At 37.8% G+C, this 16,252-nt stretch overlaps 1 protein-coding gene across 9 annotated transcripts in view; it reads left to right on the top strand.

Moving 5' to 3' along the window:
* Positions 1–13,630, top strand: part of LOC109426385 (insulin-like growth factor 2 mRNA-binding protein 1) — a 274,999-nt gene extending 261,369 nt beyond the window's left edge. For 7 of the 9 annotated variants that reach the window (XM_029875595.2, XM_029875599.2, XM_062856254.1 and 4 more), the window contains one exon: positions 5,014–5,678. In XM_029875595.2, the coding sequence (XP_029731455.1) occupies positions 5,014–5,166 (153 nt within the window). In that variant the 3' untranslated portion in view covers positions 5,167–5,678. Of the gene's footprint in view, positions 1–5,013 lie in introns of all 9 variants that reach the window. The other 2 variants (XM_029875600.2, XM_029875597.2) reach the window with 1 other exon arrangement.
* The last annotated feature ends 2,622 nt before the right edge of the window (positions 13,631–16,252 follow it).

Genomic DNA, 16,252 nt, shown 5'->3' with positions numbered 1-16,252 from the left:
GAAGAGCAACATGGTGGCATTCTATGACAGTGCCGTCAAAAAGTGTTGGAACAGAAAATATTTTCGAAAGAAGCATTTCTTATGTTGTAGTTTTAAGAAAGAAGACATCAATAATGTCCCAATTTTATCTATCCAAAATTATAATGTATAAAATTCCAATATACTTTTAATTTGATATAAAAATGTATATTTTTTTAGAAGGCACTGTTAGTTAGTCTCAAATTGATCATTGATCGTCTAATAAATAACGATCCTGTAATGAGTTTAAACTACATCTTTTTAACATCTTTGTAACATGCTATTTTGTTTGTCATTGAATTACCATGAAATAACATCTTCGCGGCGTATTTTAAACAACCACCCAAAGAAGTTGTAGTATGTAGTTGAAAGTTGTTTTTGACTGGTGCTGAATACCTTGTTCCAACAATAATAAAACATAATCATATATGAAAGGCAGCTAGTAAAATCAAAACAAACAGGTCAATTGTCAATCCTGTGAGTTTAGTTTTAGGAATGTTTTTGCGGTTTGCGTTGGGGTTGTGAACGAAAAAAGTGTATTTCCAGGTACCGTCAAACGGGGTTACTTGCAACAGTGGTGTAACTTGCAACACGATGACATACAATAAATGTGAACTATATTTTCATAATAATGAAAGCTAGTATGCTCCACCATTTCGGTTAACAAAATTATGTGTACCAAAGATCGTTTTAGTGAAAAAAATAGTTTTGTTTCTTTGTTTACTGCTCAGCTACACTGTTAAAACGGTTTGCTCATTTTATGCTATAAAAACAAGTATGAAAATCGTGCTTTACCTCTCTCGTATGGTAAGTGCGATAAGTCTGACGATCTTGCTTGCTGTTAGAGTACCTAATAGTAAGATTAGTTGAACGATAAAAGATTGTTAAACTTATCGCTTAAGCTATGTAAAAAATCATTATCATATTCAACAACCACTATGGGGTAACTTGCAACAGTTGAAATTAATAAAACTTCATATAATTTATTTTCATAGCATGATATTTCGGATGAAAATAATCGAAATGAATCATTTATTAATTACGTGACGTGTTCATTTCCAATTTTCAACTTATTTCACCATTTTTTGCACGCGACTTTCAAACATTGTTGAAGACAAGACTTCATACATGTTTCACCTTGATGAAAGTTAAATTCAGTTTATGAACGTTCTAAAACAATCACCAACATCTATTCTGAACCTAGATGGAGTAAATTATTTCAATAGAATGCCAAAATTGACGGCTTTTACTTTGTAAATAGTTGAATAAGTGTTAAATCATGTTATTTCAGCTGAAATAGCCAAACCCCATGTCATACTGAAAATAATCTTAAGATGACTCACTTTACCTTTCCAACAAATTACATTAGCATTGTTGACATTTTGTAACTAATACTGAGTCATGAAATCCATAAGCATTTCATATTTGAGGGACGTAAGACCTGTTGTGAAACGATATACTCTCGCTTATATATCACTACCAATCTTTTAATTAAAAATCATATTTCAATTGGTTAGTGTACTTCTTTTCAAAGCATTTTTCATGCATTACATCAAAAACTTATAATATGACCAAGAACTAGAGTGTTAGTACAGTTCAATGGTAGCTAACTTAGCTTCATTTCATGTGTTGCATGTTACCCCATAGATGGGGTAACTTGCAACAAGCATGTATTTCACATCTCCTGTTTAGGTGGCAACGTATTTTGGTAAATGATGTTCTGCATAGTATTCTACTCGTGGTAATTAGTGTACACGATGCTTTACAGTATGTTTGAAATGTTTAGATTTTCAATGATATTGCTTCAAAGTCAAAAAGTGTTGCAAGTTACCCCATTTGACGGTAAGTGAATTAGTTAAATTGAGCTCCTGATCTGGAGTGTTTTGCACTTAGGCTTGGTAAAGTGTCGGTTGATGATTATATACTACAAGGCTGATGTCGAAACACTCCCAGGTTACCAAGCTCTTCTTCGTGCGCTATACGTGTGCAAAATTTCATCAGCTATTGTGAAATGTTGTCCGCTAACTATATTGACGACAAATATTGGAACTGAGTGAGCATGAACATTATTTGGCACTAAATTAAAATTCTCATGGGAGATGTTATGAAACATCTAAATTTAAGAAGTGGTAAAGACTGGAAATATGTGTACCATCAACGTACTTTCGACGTAAAAATAACATGTTCAGTATGTCAAGTATAAATTATGTTCTATTGAAGTTTCACAGAACATGTCATTAAGACAAAAATGATAGTATCTTTGATATGTCTATTTTATGTATTTCAAACGTTGAAGAAACTTAAAAGTATATTGATAACGTTATTTAAACGCTGGTTGTCACTGGACTTAGTAAGAACATGTTTTCAACTAAAGATGTTTTGAATTGCACTTATAATCCATATATAAAACATCTTTTTTAAATCCTAATTCAAAAGATGTTTTCTGTGTTACTTGGGGAATGTTCCAGGTCAGCCAAACTATCTTGGAGTTCAGAACATTTGGTCTACCCTCAGAACTGTTGCCATATCTGCTATACTGAGTAATGTTGCATAGTCAACCGCGGTTACTGAACCAACCTTAGACTTCAGAAGAAATAATTATGAACCTTTGGGACATTTAGGATCGCCTAAATTGTCCTCTAATGAAGTCCTTCATATTTACAAGAATAATATTATGAGTTTTCGCCATAAATATTAGCATTTCATGATTTGATGGGATTCGTCACTATAGGTATATTTCAGGTTAGCCAAACCAGCTTGAAGTTCAGAACATCAGGTATACCTCGTAACATCAGCTATATAGGGTATTGGTTCCCTTCTTAAGCATGTGGCTCACATTTTCATCCTACGAAAAACAAAGGATTGAAGCGCTGTTTGTTTTGTTTCTTATTTTTGTATTTTTTGTTAGAAGTGAGCACCCATGAAAACAAAAAGAACGGGATCAATCGGTGTCGTAATCGCTTGTTTTCGAATAGGATGAATATGGGAGCGTGAGATTAATGATGGAACACATACCCTATGTGATACTGAGTAATGATGCGCAATCAATCGTGGTTACTGGACCAACCTGAAGTCAGCTATATTTTATTATGAACCTTTGGGACATTAAGGGTCGTCCAAACTGTCCTGAAGTTTAGCTCTTGACAGCAACAGTATTTATTCTCACAATGAACTATTGAACAGAACAAGAACAGTTTGGATGACCTAGGATATCTAGACTGATCTGATACTGTCTTTTGAACTATCAGAAGACTTATTGGACATGATAGAATACAAATCGTAGCTTTGTATAGTGAAAGAAGTTACTGTTACACCCGTAGACTTGAGGATCTGAACTCAAGAACAGTTTGGATGGCGTAGAATACCCCGACTGATGTGATACTGTTTATTGAACTTTCAGAAGACTTACTGGATATGATAGAATACAAATCGTAGCTGTAGGTAGGCTTTGTATGATGAAAGAAGTTATTGTTACATCCGTAGACTCTTAAAAACAGTTTGGATAACCTAGGATATCCAGAAAAATAAATTGCATCATATTCTACCCTTTTTTATTCTGTTGAGCACCAAAACCACAGAAATACGTAGAAAAAAAAACTCAATTATTTCGCTTAGGAAAAATCCGGCATCAAAGGGTTATGGGGAACACAAGAAAGGTATAAGGAGCTGTGAAAGGAGTCAAGGGGATTTCATGACGATTCCAATAGTTTGTTTCGGTAGTTTGATTAGTGTTTCAGGAAGTGTTGGGCGAGCTTTAAGGGTAGTTTATAGGTTTTGGAGGAGCTCCAGCGAATCTTTAGGAATACGGGAAGGAAGTTAAACGGGTGGCTTCAAAGATTTCAGGAGTGATTCAGAGGGCTTTAGGGCAGGTCCAGGTGATTTAGAGGAGTATCAAAAGATTTCCCATTAGTATCAGGGGATTCGGGAAATTTCAAAGGGGTTTCAGGGAGTATCAGAGGGAAATCAGAGAATTTCAGGAAAATTTTAGAGTGCTTCAGAAGGGCTTCTAGAGCATTCAGTAGGTTTCAAAAGATTCATGGGTTTCATGTGAGCTTCAAGGGCTTTCAAAGGATTTCAGAAGATTTCAGGATTTTCCTGGTGTGTTTCCGGAATGCTTCAGGAGATTTTTTCAAAATGCAGTGAGAGATCACTATTCTAACTGTCCTTAAAACCTTCGTGTGCCTCCTCAAACTCTCCATGATCTACCCTTAAAACTTCTTGAAATATCATCAAACTACACACTTAAATTAAATCGCTGACCTCAGCAAACGGATTGCCGAGAATCCAACAGCCGAGAATCCGGTAATGATTTTCACTGTATCTCGGTAAAAGTTTTACCGAGATGCCGTTAAAACTTTGCCGAGATCTCGGTAATCCAACTTTTTACCGAAATCTCGGCAAAGTTCACCGAGACTCGGTAATGGTTTACCGAAATCTCGGTAAAAATTTTACCGAGAATCAGTAAATATTTTACCGAGATATCAGCTGTTGGATTCTCGGTAAACCGTTTACCGAGATTAATTTCTGAATTTAAGTGTGTACATAATATCTTGAATCTTATAGATCTAAAGATACTTCCCAAGTCGCTCTTGAACCTCCCAGTTAAACATACTCCCCCTTCAGAATCCCTTCAAACCTCTTTTAAACCCAACTTGAAATTCCATAAGGTTCTTAAAACCTTCTTGAAATCCCTTTGGTACGTTCTGAGAGTCCCCTAGAACTCTGTTAAAGCCCACCTTCATTTGGACCTCAATTGATCAAATCTCATGTTGTTTGCAACTTCTCCAACGGTTAATGACGGACATCCACGTGCAAAAACATTGGGCGCTATTACAGCTATCAGTGTTGCCAAAAAAACTTTTTCCAAACTCTGCAACTCAGTACTACTAATTGATAAAACAAGAATCGTCTTCAAAATGACATCCCTGACAGGTCATCAGTGTAGCCAGAAATGATTTCAATGTTTCCTTTCTCTTGCCTGAACCTTTCTTGCAGTCCGCCCAACGACGCATCCGGACGATGATGCTGGCAACGAACCCCCCGCCGGCCACCAACCGGCAGAAGGCCCAAAAGGCCAAGGAGCAATCGCCGACCTCGTCCACGCCCGCTGCCACCGCACAGCCGCCGTCGTCTAGTACAAGCGTATAATCAAAATCTGCAATCGTCGCCGCTGTCATCGTCGCTGATGGCCGTCAGCTGCAATTACCAGTGCTGCCATCGTCGTCGCCAACAACAACAACTACAACACTAACACTACAGCATCAGCAACAGCAGCTTCTACCAGCAGTACATCAACAACAACTACTACTACCACTATCAAACGAGCGGAAACAGCAGGTATCCCTATCAGTTACAGCAACAACGGCAAGGTCGAACAGCAAAGATCACCGCAGCAAATCCGAATCAGCAAGGTAGGAAATTGCTCCCACCAACCACCACCGCAGCAGTCGCAATCGTGAAAGCATGAGAAACAAAAAAACAGTCTACTATGTTCCGGATTAGAATATCAAATTTTGGTTCCAGCGCACTTGGAACAAAACCCTCTCGGACCCCAATCGGCGTCGGAGAAAATCGGAGTAATTGTGTATCAAAAGCCGGTCTTTATCGCATCTCTCTATAGCTAAGTCAAAACACAAAAAAAAAGTTTTTCGCTTTTAGGCCCTTCAAAAACAAAGAGGACATTCCCTACCATCAAAGTTTATTTTCGCAATAGAAATGTTTTTTCGCAAATTTGGCTCTTTTTTCTGACCGACTTGGAAATTCAAAAATCTGGAATGTTCAATCCTTTTTCGATTTGACAGATGGAAAACGGAATGGAGACTCCGAGCGGTTCTGTTTGTTGCGAAACGGCAACACGGTGTCTATCGCAGCAAGCGAGTTGCTCGGAGTTACGATTGACGCGATAGGAAGCGCACGGTTACTGTACGTTTTTCGAGAGCTTTCCTTACACCGCACCGCTGGCAACCCTTTTCTTGAAGGATTGAGCGGTTGGTTTTTAATCGAGAGATCTGGGAGAGAACCCGGTTCAGAGAGAGGGAAAAAAGCGTTAAAGCGAGAGCGTTGAGCGAGAGAGAATGTTGTTTTTAACTAGTGTTTAGGAAGAGATCGATTTAATTAAGTAATCATGAGACGCGATGCGAAAGAGCGAGCGAAAGAGAGAGAAAGGTTAAGATTGCGTTTGGCGCTGTTCTCCGCGAGCAGTGGAGCAGTGTTGCCAGTGTTGTCGCGCAAATCTAACGAAAGGAGAAAGTGCCAAACATTGATAAATTGCGTTGAAAAAGTAAGTGAAAATCAAATGGAACTGATCGTCGATTGCCTTAGATTTCGGTGCTGACACAGAACAAACAGAAGAACTGAGAGCAGAAAGGGTATTTGTTTAGAGGTTAGAGTTAGAAGGAAGCGCGCTTCACCGTTTTGATCAACCGGCGACGACATCTTCGTAAATTCTAAGGTTTACATCAAGAGAGAAAATCAATACCTCAATGAAAGTGCATTAGGCGACGTCCTCGAGTTGCGATCCTTCTTGTTCCTAGGAATGGGTCCTAATTTGGGGACGGTACCTTACCATTCATATATAGACGCAAACACACACACACAAATACATACAGAGAGAAAGTCATCAACAAGCTCACCGGGATTTGTAGTAGTGAGAACCTAGGTGGCGCACCATTATTCGTTAGGGTTTTAGAGCCAAAAGATTTGATAAAACGCAACGAAAGTCGCTGACCACGGTCAGGTGGTCGGACGGCTCTATTGTTTACGTTTTCCTATACAGTGAAGCAAAGTAAGAACCTAGCACACTCACACAAACACTAACTGAACAAGCTTTACGTTTCAACTTTACTTACACAAAGGTGCATTAATCAATTTTTATTAACTTGTTGTTGAACATAATTCTACTTGTTGAAAACTATATTTTCCCAGTAACTATTTTCCCGCAATTCCTAACTCCGCCCTATAATCATCAAAATCCAGAGGTTGACCATATGCGTTTCGGGCAGGGATCAAACGATAAAAATGAACAAATTAGATTGTTTATATGTCAGTTTTGTTTCCTGTCACGGACGCTTGCAAGACGCTCTGGATGAGCAAGCACTCAAACTAATTTTACAACTGTTTAGCTTAACTGTTGTTTATTATTCTTGTTTTCTTATTTTGTTTTTATATTAAATCTTGCTATACAGACCTCACCACCGCCACCAATCGGAACAATAGAACAATCAAACTACACACACTAAGATAACCTTACATACATAACTAACTGAAACAATAGATAGGACACGTACCTCAATGAGCAAGCAAACAGAATCAAAATAGTTTAAAGCGTTGAATTTTCTCATCTTTTACATATTTTTCCACAATAGTTAGAGGTAAACAAACCGGAACAACAATGGCAGTGCTGCCAACCTTTTCCTCCCGTATCGAACCACCGCAAATGACTCATAAACTCGTGTGTTTTATCATCCAAACAATCGCAACTGTCAAACTGACACCGCCACAGAACCAGTGCAGCCAGTTTGACGGTTCGAAAAAACTTTCGAAACTTTTCGCACTCTGTGCAATGTAGTGGACCACCAATCGTAGCAGACTACAAGGTAAGAACTGGTAGAGACCGGAAGACGTTAAGTAGTTTAGTAGACGCAAAATTTCCGCAAATCTTTGGCACAATGACGCACCCAAAATTTTGATAACAACGGGTTTTCTTTTCGCACGAACACGACTCAAGGAAGAGAGGGTTTAACCAAAATTTCCGAACATAGAAACCGAACTCAGCGCGCAAACAACTTGTGAAGCGATCAAAATTATTCTCAAAATTCGGCACCTCAACCAAGCATCTGAAAAACCAAGCGACATCTCGCGCAAAAGTCGCACATTTTTAGTGCGACAAGCGAATTTACTGTCGGGAGTAAATACGAACACAAACACACACATACACACTCGATGAGAAAAAAAAATCTGGACTCGAACCGTGGCACGACCGACGCGGACGAAACCGAGAAAAAAAACGAGTGACAGAGAGGGGAAGAGTGAATGAACACCGAAAACACTGACATGGAACTATTGACTACACTTAGGGACATAAGAGAGAATACTAATGCTCGAAAATCGAGCGATTTAAGCGAAGGGAGAATGGAGAAGAGAGAACAAAACAAAGAGGGAATCGAAATTCGGAGAAAAAGTGACTAAAATCAATTGTTAGATTTTTTTTATTATATATATTATATTGAAAATATACTATATATATTTAATGAGGGAAAAGTAAAAAGAGAAAAAAGAGGAAAAGATATTTAGCTAAAAAATTTAATATTTATTAAATCCTAGAGGCTATAATATCGTTGAATATTTGTATAAAAACAAACGAAGCTTGACGAACGCGAGCAAAAAAGCGGAAAGCAAAGATGAGGGTTAACTATGGTCAAAATTTGGATTAAAAAGAAGAAGTAAAACTACTAGGACGTACACACATACACCTACATATTATTTTCCTATTATTTTTGTTTATTTTCGTAGAAATTTTGTTAAGGCTTTGTTGTTTACTTTTCGTGTTGTTGGAACGAAAAGGCAAATCGTGAGGTTAATGCGTTATTTAGTTGTGCCAAGTACACCGTCGTCGAACGAAAGGAATTTATGTTTGTTTAATGGAAAACGAAAAAAAAAACTATGATCAACAGGGTTGTGATGAAACGAGAGATGTTAATTAAAATGCAAAAAAAACGCCCGGAATGCAAAAGCTAGGCATTTTCTTCGAGCGAGTGGACGGCCATTTTGGCTTATGATTTGCGTCGTGGAGATGACAAATTTTGACGTATAAACGATCAATTTCTATCGTTTCCATGACAGACGTCTCACAAGCCTACTTGTGGTCACCTCTTGCTCAAAGAGCCGAACCAATTCAAATATGACACTTTTTTACCACAGCACGCTGAGGAATATTTTTTTTCCGAACGCAGTGTTTACTTCAATCAGCTGATGGTTTTTTTTTCTCGATTTGGGTTTTTAACAGAGAATTGTATGAAGCAAAATGGAACATTTTCATATCAAACCGGGTTCAACAGGTTTCGGTTCGTTACACATCAAAGCAACACAACGGAACCTGTAGAAATTGAAACTCTCTCAACCACTAGTACACAAACTCTGAAAACATTTCTTCGGTAGATTTCAACTGTCTCGCAAGACATTTCTCTTACCCCTTTATTATTTGCCCGTTATACATTTCCCAAATTTGTACGACATTGATTGAAACACCTCAAAATACACATCATACAGATAGCTGGAAACTTAAAAACAGCTGACAAGTTTTTTCGCGGTACAAATTCCAATAGTACAAACCGAACTAGATAGATGGACAATGAAACCTTTGCGGACGAACGCATTTTAGCTCGATGCGCACCGCAAAAAGTTTTTTCGCTCGAGGATTTTTACGCAGAACGCAATATGATAGCAGTGTTTGACAAACGCTCCCGGTTGCCATGGTAACGTTCGATTCCGCTCTGGATTTGATTGTCACGCAAACGATACATTTTGATCGTTTATGTGTCAAATCTAGTGTAACAGTTGGGAATCGATCATGCTTGTGGCATCTGCAGGCGCTTTTCAAATGTTGCTTTGCAAAAATTGGCATCAACAGAAGATAAGCAACTACACGAAAAACATTGGCAGCAGCAACCGCAACTATCTGATTGACAGACCATGAATGGAAATAAACAACAAAATATATAGACAAAGCCTACTGTTTTGGAAGATCAACTACAACAACTGAAACAAAAATCTAACAATGATGAAAGCGAATGATTATTCCCCGAACAATAACAAACGAAAAATGACAACAAAAATAACAACAGTCCGATGAAAAGCCGGAAAAAAGTCACTTGAAGTCCCGAAAACAAAGAAAAACAAAACGATGTAAACAAAATCATATGAAAAATTTGGCATAACACAAAACTTCACAACGTTGGAGCAAAACAATAAACTAAATAAACATTAAATCACGGAACAAGCAAAGTCGTAGCGGAAAAGTTTCGAACTATAATTTGCACTACCCACTCTTTAGATTGAACTACTCATGGCAAAAGAGATATAGACAAAATCACCACTTGCTTTTGGCATCATGAAAGATGGAATACAAAAGAAACATAACAATGAAAGCACCATTTTCGCATCTCTATATGAACAAAAAAAAAAAATGTCTAAAAATTGAAATCTAACCATAAACACAAACACACATAACCGAAGCAAAGTAGACAAGGTGATCGCACGCAACGTAAGTAAATAAAAAAAAATAAACATAACCAATTTCGTTTCCCAAAAAAAAACTGTAGATGCTAAATAGTATTAGATGGATTGACACATAAACATAAGAGCATTGAAGCAAAACAAAACTTTATGCATAAAAAAACGATCGCAGTAGCATTAATTTTAGATTATCCTAACCCCAAAATTATCGCAAACAAGTTTGATATGTGAATCCCACAAATTACAAAAAATATAACCAAAAAATCATATAATTGGTAGATTGTAGGAATAATTTTTGGCAACACTGCACGAAGCGGAAGAAAATCTGACATTTCATCATTCATTGCCGCCGAAAACCGACTGCTTCGATCGGGTCGGATTTCCGGCGATCAATACAACAAAAAAATAAAAACAAAAAACAAAGGTCACCTTGTCGACTTGGGCAGTCCGTGAACAGGAAATCCGGTTTCCTCGCTTCTCAGATATTTTTATTGACATATAAAATGTAGAATTAACATGAGTGAATGAAATAACATAAACAAAATTTGGATCAACTCTTCCTGGTACAACAGAGCCACAAGGAATCACACATACAGACAAACAAACAAACAAACAAGCATGCATATTATATTCGATAAATGAGACAAGTAAACTATCTACAACATAGACAACGTTTGGTAAAATAGATAAAATGGATTGAAACATTCTTACCTCACATATTGATATATAGGACAAAAAAACGCAAGAAGAAAATATTTAGGATTAAACATTGCAAGCCACATACAGAAACTAATAACCCTTGTAATTTGGATCGGAGAACCGAAAATTTTACACTCTCTGTCAAACTGTAGAAACCCCTCTCGAATGGGACGAACACTCGCACATAAATACACACACATACACACTCACATACATACAGACAGACTTACACGAAACCTGAACGCAAGTTGTGCTGAACCATTTTACACTCTTGTCCCCCTATTCAAGCAAAACAGATCATGCTTGGAAGCACACGTCCACACAAACACACCATCAGGAGACACCCGACACAAACGTCTTGACATTTGTTTGTTTATTTTTGTTTGGTTTTTAGAGGAGAGGGAGAGAACGCTGAGAGGCAAAATAAATTCGGACAAATTATTTGAACGCAAAAAATAATAAACGAAAAACGTAATATTCGGAGAAAACCATGGATTTAGATTTGATTATTAATACTACTACTACTACTTCTACTACTACTACTATTTAATGCTACTACTACTTCTACTACTACTAAAACTACTACTAAAAGAAGAAAAAAACATGAATTCTACCAACTATTTTTCGTTCTTTTAAAAAGATTACATTTCTTAAATAATTTCGTTTAATTTGAAATAGAACTATAAGGCTTTTTTGAAGTGGAAAACACTGTACGATGAAATAAAACTAAATTATAACTACTAAAAGGAAACAATGGAAAACTAAAGCTAAAGCAAAAAAGTAAATTTTAAGTTTAGGTAACAAGCGAAGGAAATAATCACAAAAACAGTTACGGAAAATCATTTTTAAACTGGCACACACATACATACCAAGAATGCAAAGGTTCGGCTTGCAGGCCGTTCGTTGGTTTACACATTTCACACACACATCCACAGTCGATACTTTTGTTTGATCAAAAGACAGCAGCGGAACAATCGCTCCTTTGACGGCCTTGACGAAAAAGCAAACACAGAAACCACAGAATGCAAACAATGCAGCAAGCCGCCGCCACACCCGATCGAGAAAAAACTGTGAAGCCACACAGCCTACTTTGGGAGAGCTGTCAAAAAGCGAAACCGATTACACACATACATGCACACCTGCAAACACAACACACATTTTCACACGATATGCGTTTTGAAAACAAAGATGAACCGCCGCTACGAGAGCTGCAAAGAATCGTATATTATCTTCGTTTTATTTAAGTAATTTAAAGCGACCCCCGGTTTACCCCTTTACCACCACCACGTTGAAACCTTCCGATGTAACAGAAAATACAAAGATTTGTAACGGCACCGCCACCACCAACACAAGGAGACTGAACTACAACGTAATTAAGTAGGTGGCGTTGCTGGAGTTCCTGACCCGTCCCCCGTCCCCCTTTCCCACCACTAAATTCCCGTTCCCAAGTCCTCTCCCCGTGCCCTAGTTCCTCGAGTATAAGCAGAACTTTCTTCGGAGTTGATTCACACGAGTAGTAGATTTTTCAAAACTTTTTCTTTTGGAAAATATGAAAAGCAACAGAAGCAGCAAAAGTTAAAAGAGAGAACGAGAGAGAAAGAGAGAGAGCGACAACAGGAGAAGAAAGAGAAGCGAAGTTGTAAACTAAGATCCAGTAAATTATAATATATATTTTTATTTTTATCATTGTTTAATTATTAAAACAAACAAAAAAATACAGAAAAAGAAACGACTATGTTAGGAACGATTAGATATGAGTTAGGATATAATGCAAATATTGACATGCCTGTGTGATAATAGTTTATAATCTTGTCATTATCTGTATTTATATCTCCCTCAAGAAGAAAAATTACTATAGTTTTTTTTTGTGTAAAAATATACGTTAAATAATATGAAAACTGAACCAATATTATTGCATACAGATTATATTTTTATAACTTTTTATTCTTATTTCTATTCGACCGCAAAATACGCAAACAATCAGCCTAGTATGATCCAAATTTTTGTTGGGTTTTAAACAGCCAACTTGGACGACACAAACACATACATGCATACACTCTAACATAGCAAACCGTCGAACGCAAATCAAAATATCCGTTATCGCATACCAAATCTGCAGTTTTTATTTTTAGACGCTGTGGAATCCAGCCAACCGAATGTTTATATTTATATACACCCAATCGCACACACACACCCACAACTACACATGTTGTTTTTCCTGTTACAGAACCAACAGACAATTTTTATTTTTTTACACGCACGCATCAAACAATAGAATACGTATACACACACACCTTCTCAGACAAACTCACACCGGCGCACGCAACCCATTATTTAATATACAGGGGATAGACAATGTGATTAGGACAGATAAAGTTGTCATATTGTCAAAACTGGTTAATTAGTTGTACCTTTTTGTATAATACCCTAAACCTTTTAGAATTTCGACTGATAGTTGATTACCCAGTTTTCTTTAAATGGTCAAAATTTTGGCAAGTTTGGGTCACTTTACAATTTGAGTAAACTTTTAATAAACCAAATGAAGTAAAGTTTTTAACCTGTATGACTTTGGAATTCCAATTTGAACCATTTATGGATAACAAGGCCAACTTAGTGCCAAAAGTTGAAAATTACAAAAAAATACAACTTGTTATTCATTTTTTGTAAAAAAAAACGAAAAACTGTGCCGACATTTTGTCTATGCTTTGTATACTCCAACACACATCCAAACCCCCCATCAATTAAACCATCGCAGTAGACAACACATTCAGCGAAACCATGGAAACAACAAAACAGCATACACCACCACCAACAACAACACTAAGAAAAACACTGTCTTACAACTGGAACATGCAAAACAAAATTCGCTAATAAAATAGGGTATTTTTCAGAGCCCAACCCCGTCTATACCCATCAATATTCGTACATCAAAATTTATCCAGAAATACAAACACAACACTTTAATTTGTTTGGTCTTCAAATCCCGATATAAATAATCATGATAAGAAAAAATAAATTTAAAAAATACACAAAAACAACAACAAGAGAAAGAAGAACTACCTCAGGAACTTATTAATAGTGGAAGAACGACGCAGACGGAGAGTAAATGATTAATTTAAAAAGTAATGGAACAACGTAACTAACTATTACAAAAAAAAGATGGAACACTAAGCAGAAAGGAAGGAGAACGGAAGAATGGTACCCTATATATAATAAATGTAGTTTGTATTTAAATAGAAGAGGAAATCAACTCACACCCAAGCAGAAAAGCAGAAAAAAGTAAGAATCATTTTCTTCACTATTTCTGTTTCCAATTCGAAAAGAAAAAACGTAAATCTGATGAGTTGAAATTTCAAAAAAATTATATGCAGTTTAATTGTTGTTTTCAAAAGCGCACGCGCAAGCGAATTTCGAAGAAAACGAGAGGCGAGAGATAACCACCAAAACACGTCAGAATCCACACACAGCAAAAAAAACATGGCGCGTGAATCTAAGAAATTTGAAAATGAAACACATACCGATGCTTCTTTGACCGAACAGCTTTCCGAGAAGCGCCCTCAATTCAATCTATCGCGATTTATATTTAATCCATACTATACCTACACAAAAAGCAAACAAAAAATGCGAAATTTAAAAATAAAATAACCCTAAAAAAGTATCTAGTAAGCATCAATTTTTGTTTGAAACTTTTGGCAACACTGAAACTGAAGCACACCCCGAACACACTCACACAAATTCACAGCAAGAATAAGCACTCTTACCAGATACAGCGCCGTCGTTGAGTCAGCTAACGCTGACCCCCCCAAACCCTCAACCGGTAGAGAACTAAACGGAAAGAGAAAGAATAAAAAGAGAGTGAGCGATGCAAAAGAAGCGATAGGAGAACGAAAAGAAGAAGAAAAACAAACTCATAGGCGATGAGAGAAAATTACCCCAAAAAAATCGTAAAAATGCGGAAAAATTAAAACAAATCTACATACCACAGCTCCAGGCTCCGGAATAAGAATATTTGAAACTTGCGATGGAACATGATCACCCACCCCTACCAAGCACAGCACCGAACCGATTTTTTTTGTTTTACTACTAATGTTTGCCCCCCACTGCCCCCCACCTTCCCATCATTGAAAAAAACACGTGGAAAAATGAACAGGTGCGCGTCCGCGTCAATGAAAATACGGAAGAGAAGAAGAAAACCGCGCCCGCCGCGTTTCGCTACCACACAGCCATTGATTGAAAGTCAAAAAACAGACGGACAGAAAGAAACTGTAAACAGAGAAAAACAAACCGAAACTGATGTCAAATGATTTTTTTAATTTTTCTGAATAAATTTAATTTTTCAAAAAAAAAAGAATTGTTTTTATTTTGTGGGAAGATGATGACAGTGCCCTGAGTAGGACAGGGAGGCGACCGTTCTACGCGTTGCATGGCGTTGCTTTAGCCGTAACTAGGACTGATAATGTGTGTTTACAGCGCCTACTAGAACACAGGTTGAAAACGGCATGGAGACGCTGCATACTTTCTGCATCGCTTCGTTGCTCTCGGTTTCATGATCAATGCAAACATGAGGAACCATGCGTCTCCATCGACGTTTTATTGTATGAAAAGAAAATATGTACCCCATACACGCTAAGCAAAAGTTACTCAAAAATGAGCATGATTCACACTTATCTTACCTTACCGGTCAGACTAAGGCCTGAGTGATCTCTGCTGTACAGTTACCATTATGCTCGGTCCAAGGCTGCGTGTCTCCAGTTCCGCATTCTGCGAAGGATCCGCAGATCGTCCTCCACTTGATCGACCCACCTAGCTCACTGCGCACCACCTCTTCTTTTACCGGTTGGATGCCTCTCGAGAACCATTACAGTCAGGTTGCTATCCGACATCCTGATGACGTGACCCGCCCACCGTAGCCTCCCGATTTTCGCGGTATGGACGATGGTTGGTTCTCCCAGCAGCTGATGCAGCTCGTGGTTCATTTGCCTTCTCCAAGTCCCGTCATCCATCTGCACTCCACCGTAGATGGTACGCAACACCTTTCGTTCGAAAACTCCAAGGGCGCGTCGGTCCTCTGCACGTAGGGTCCATGTTTTGTGCCTATAGAGGACGACCGGTCTAATCAGAGTTTTGTAGATAGTCAACTTCGTGGGACGGCGAACTTTGTTCGATCGTAGAGTTCTGCGAAGTCCAAAGTAAGCTCGATTTTCTGCCATAATGCGCCTCTGAATTTCTCTGCTGGTGTCGTTATCGGCGGTTACCAGTGAGCCCAAGTACACGAATTCTTAAACCGCATCGACATCATCCC

The sequence above is a fragment of the Aedes albopictus genome, chromosome 3, assembly GCF_035046485.1.
Source record: "Aedes albopictus strain Foshan chromosome 3, AalbF5, whole genome shotgun sequence".
In the NCBI taxonomy this organism is placed as follows: domain Eukaryota; kingdom Metazoa; phylum Arthropoda; class Insecta; order Diptera; family Culicidae; genus Aedes; species Aedes albopictus.
The sequence above is the reverse complement of the archived record's forward strand: the minus strand, read 5'-3'. Positions and strand labels throughout refer to the sequence as shown.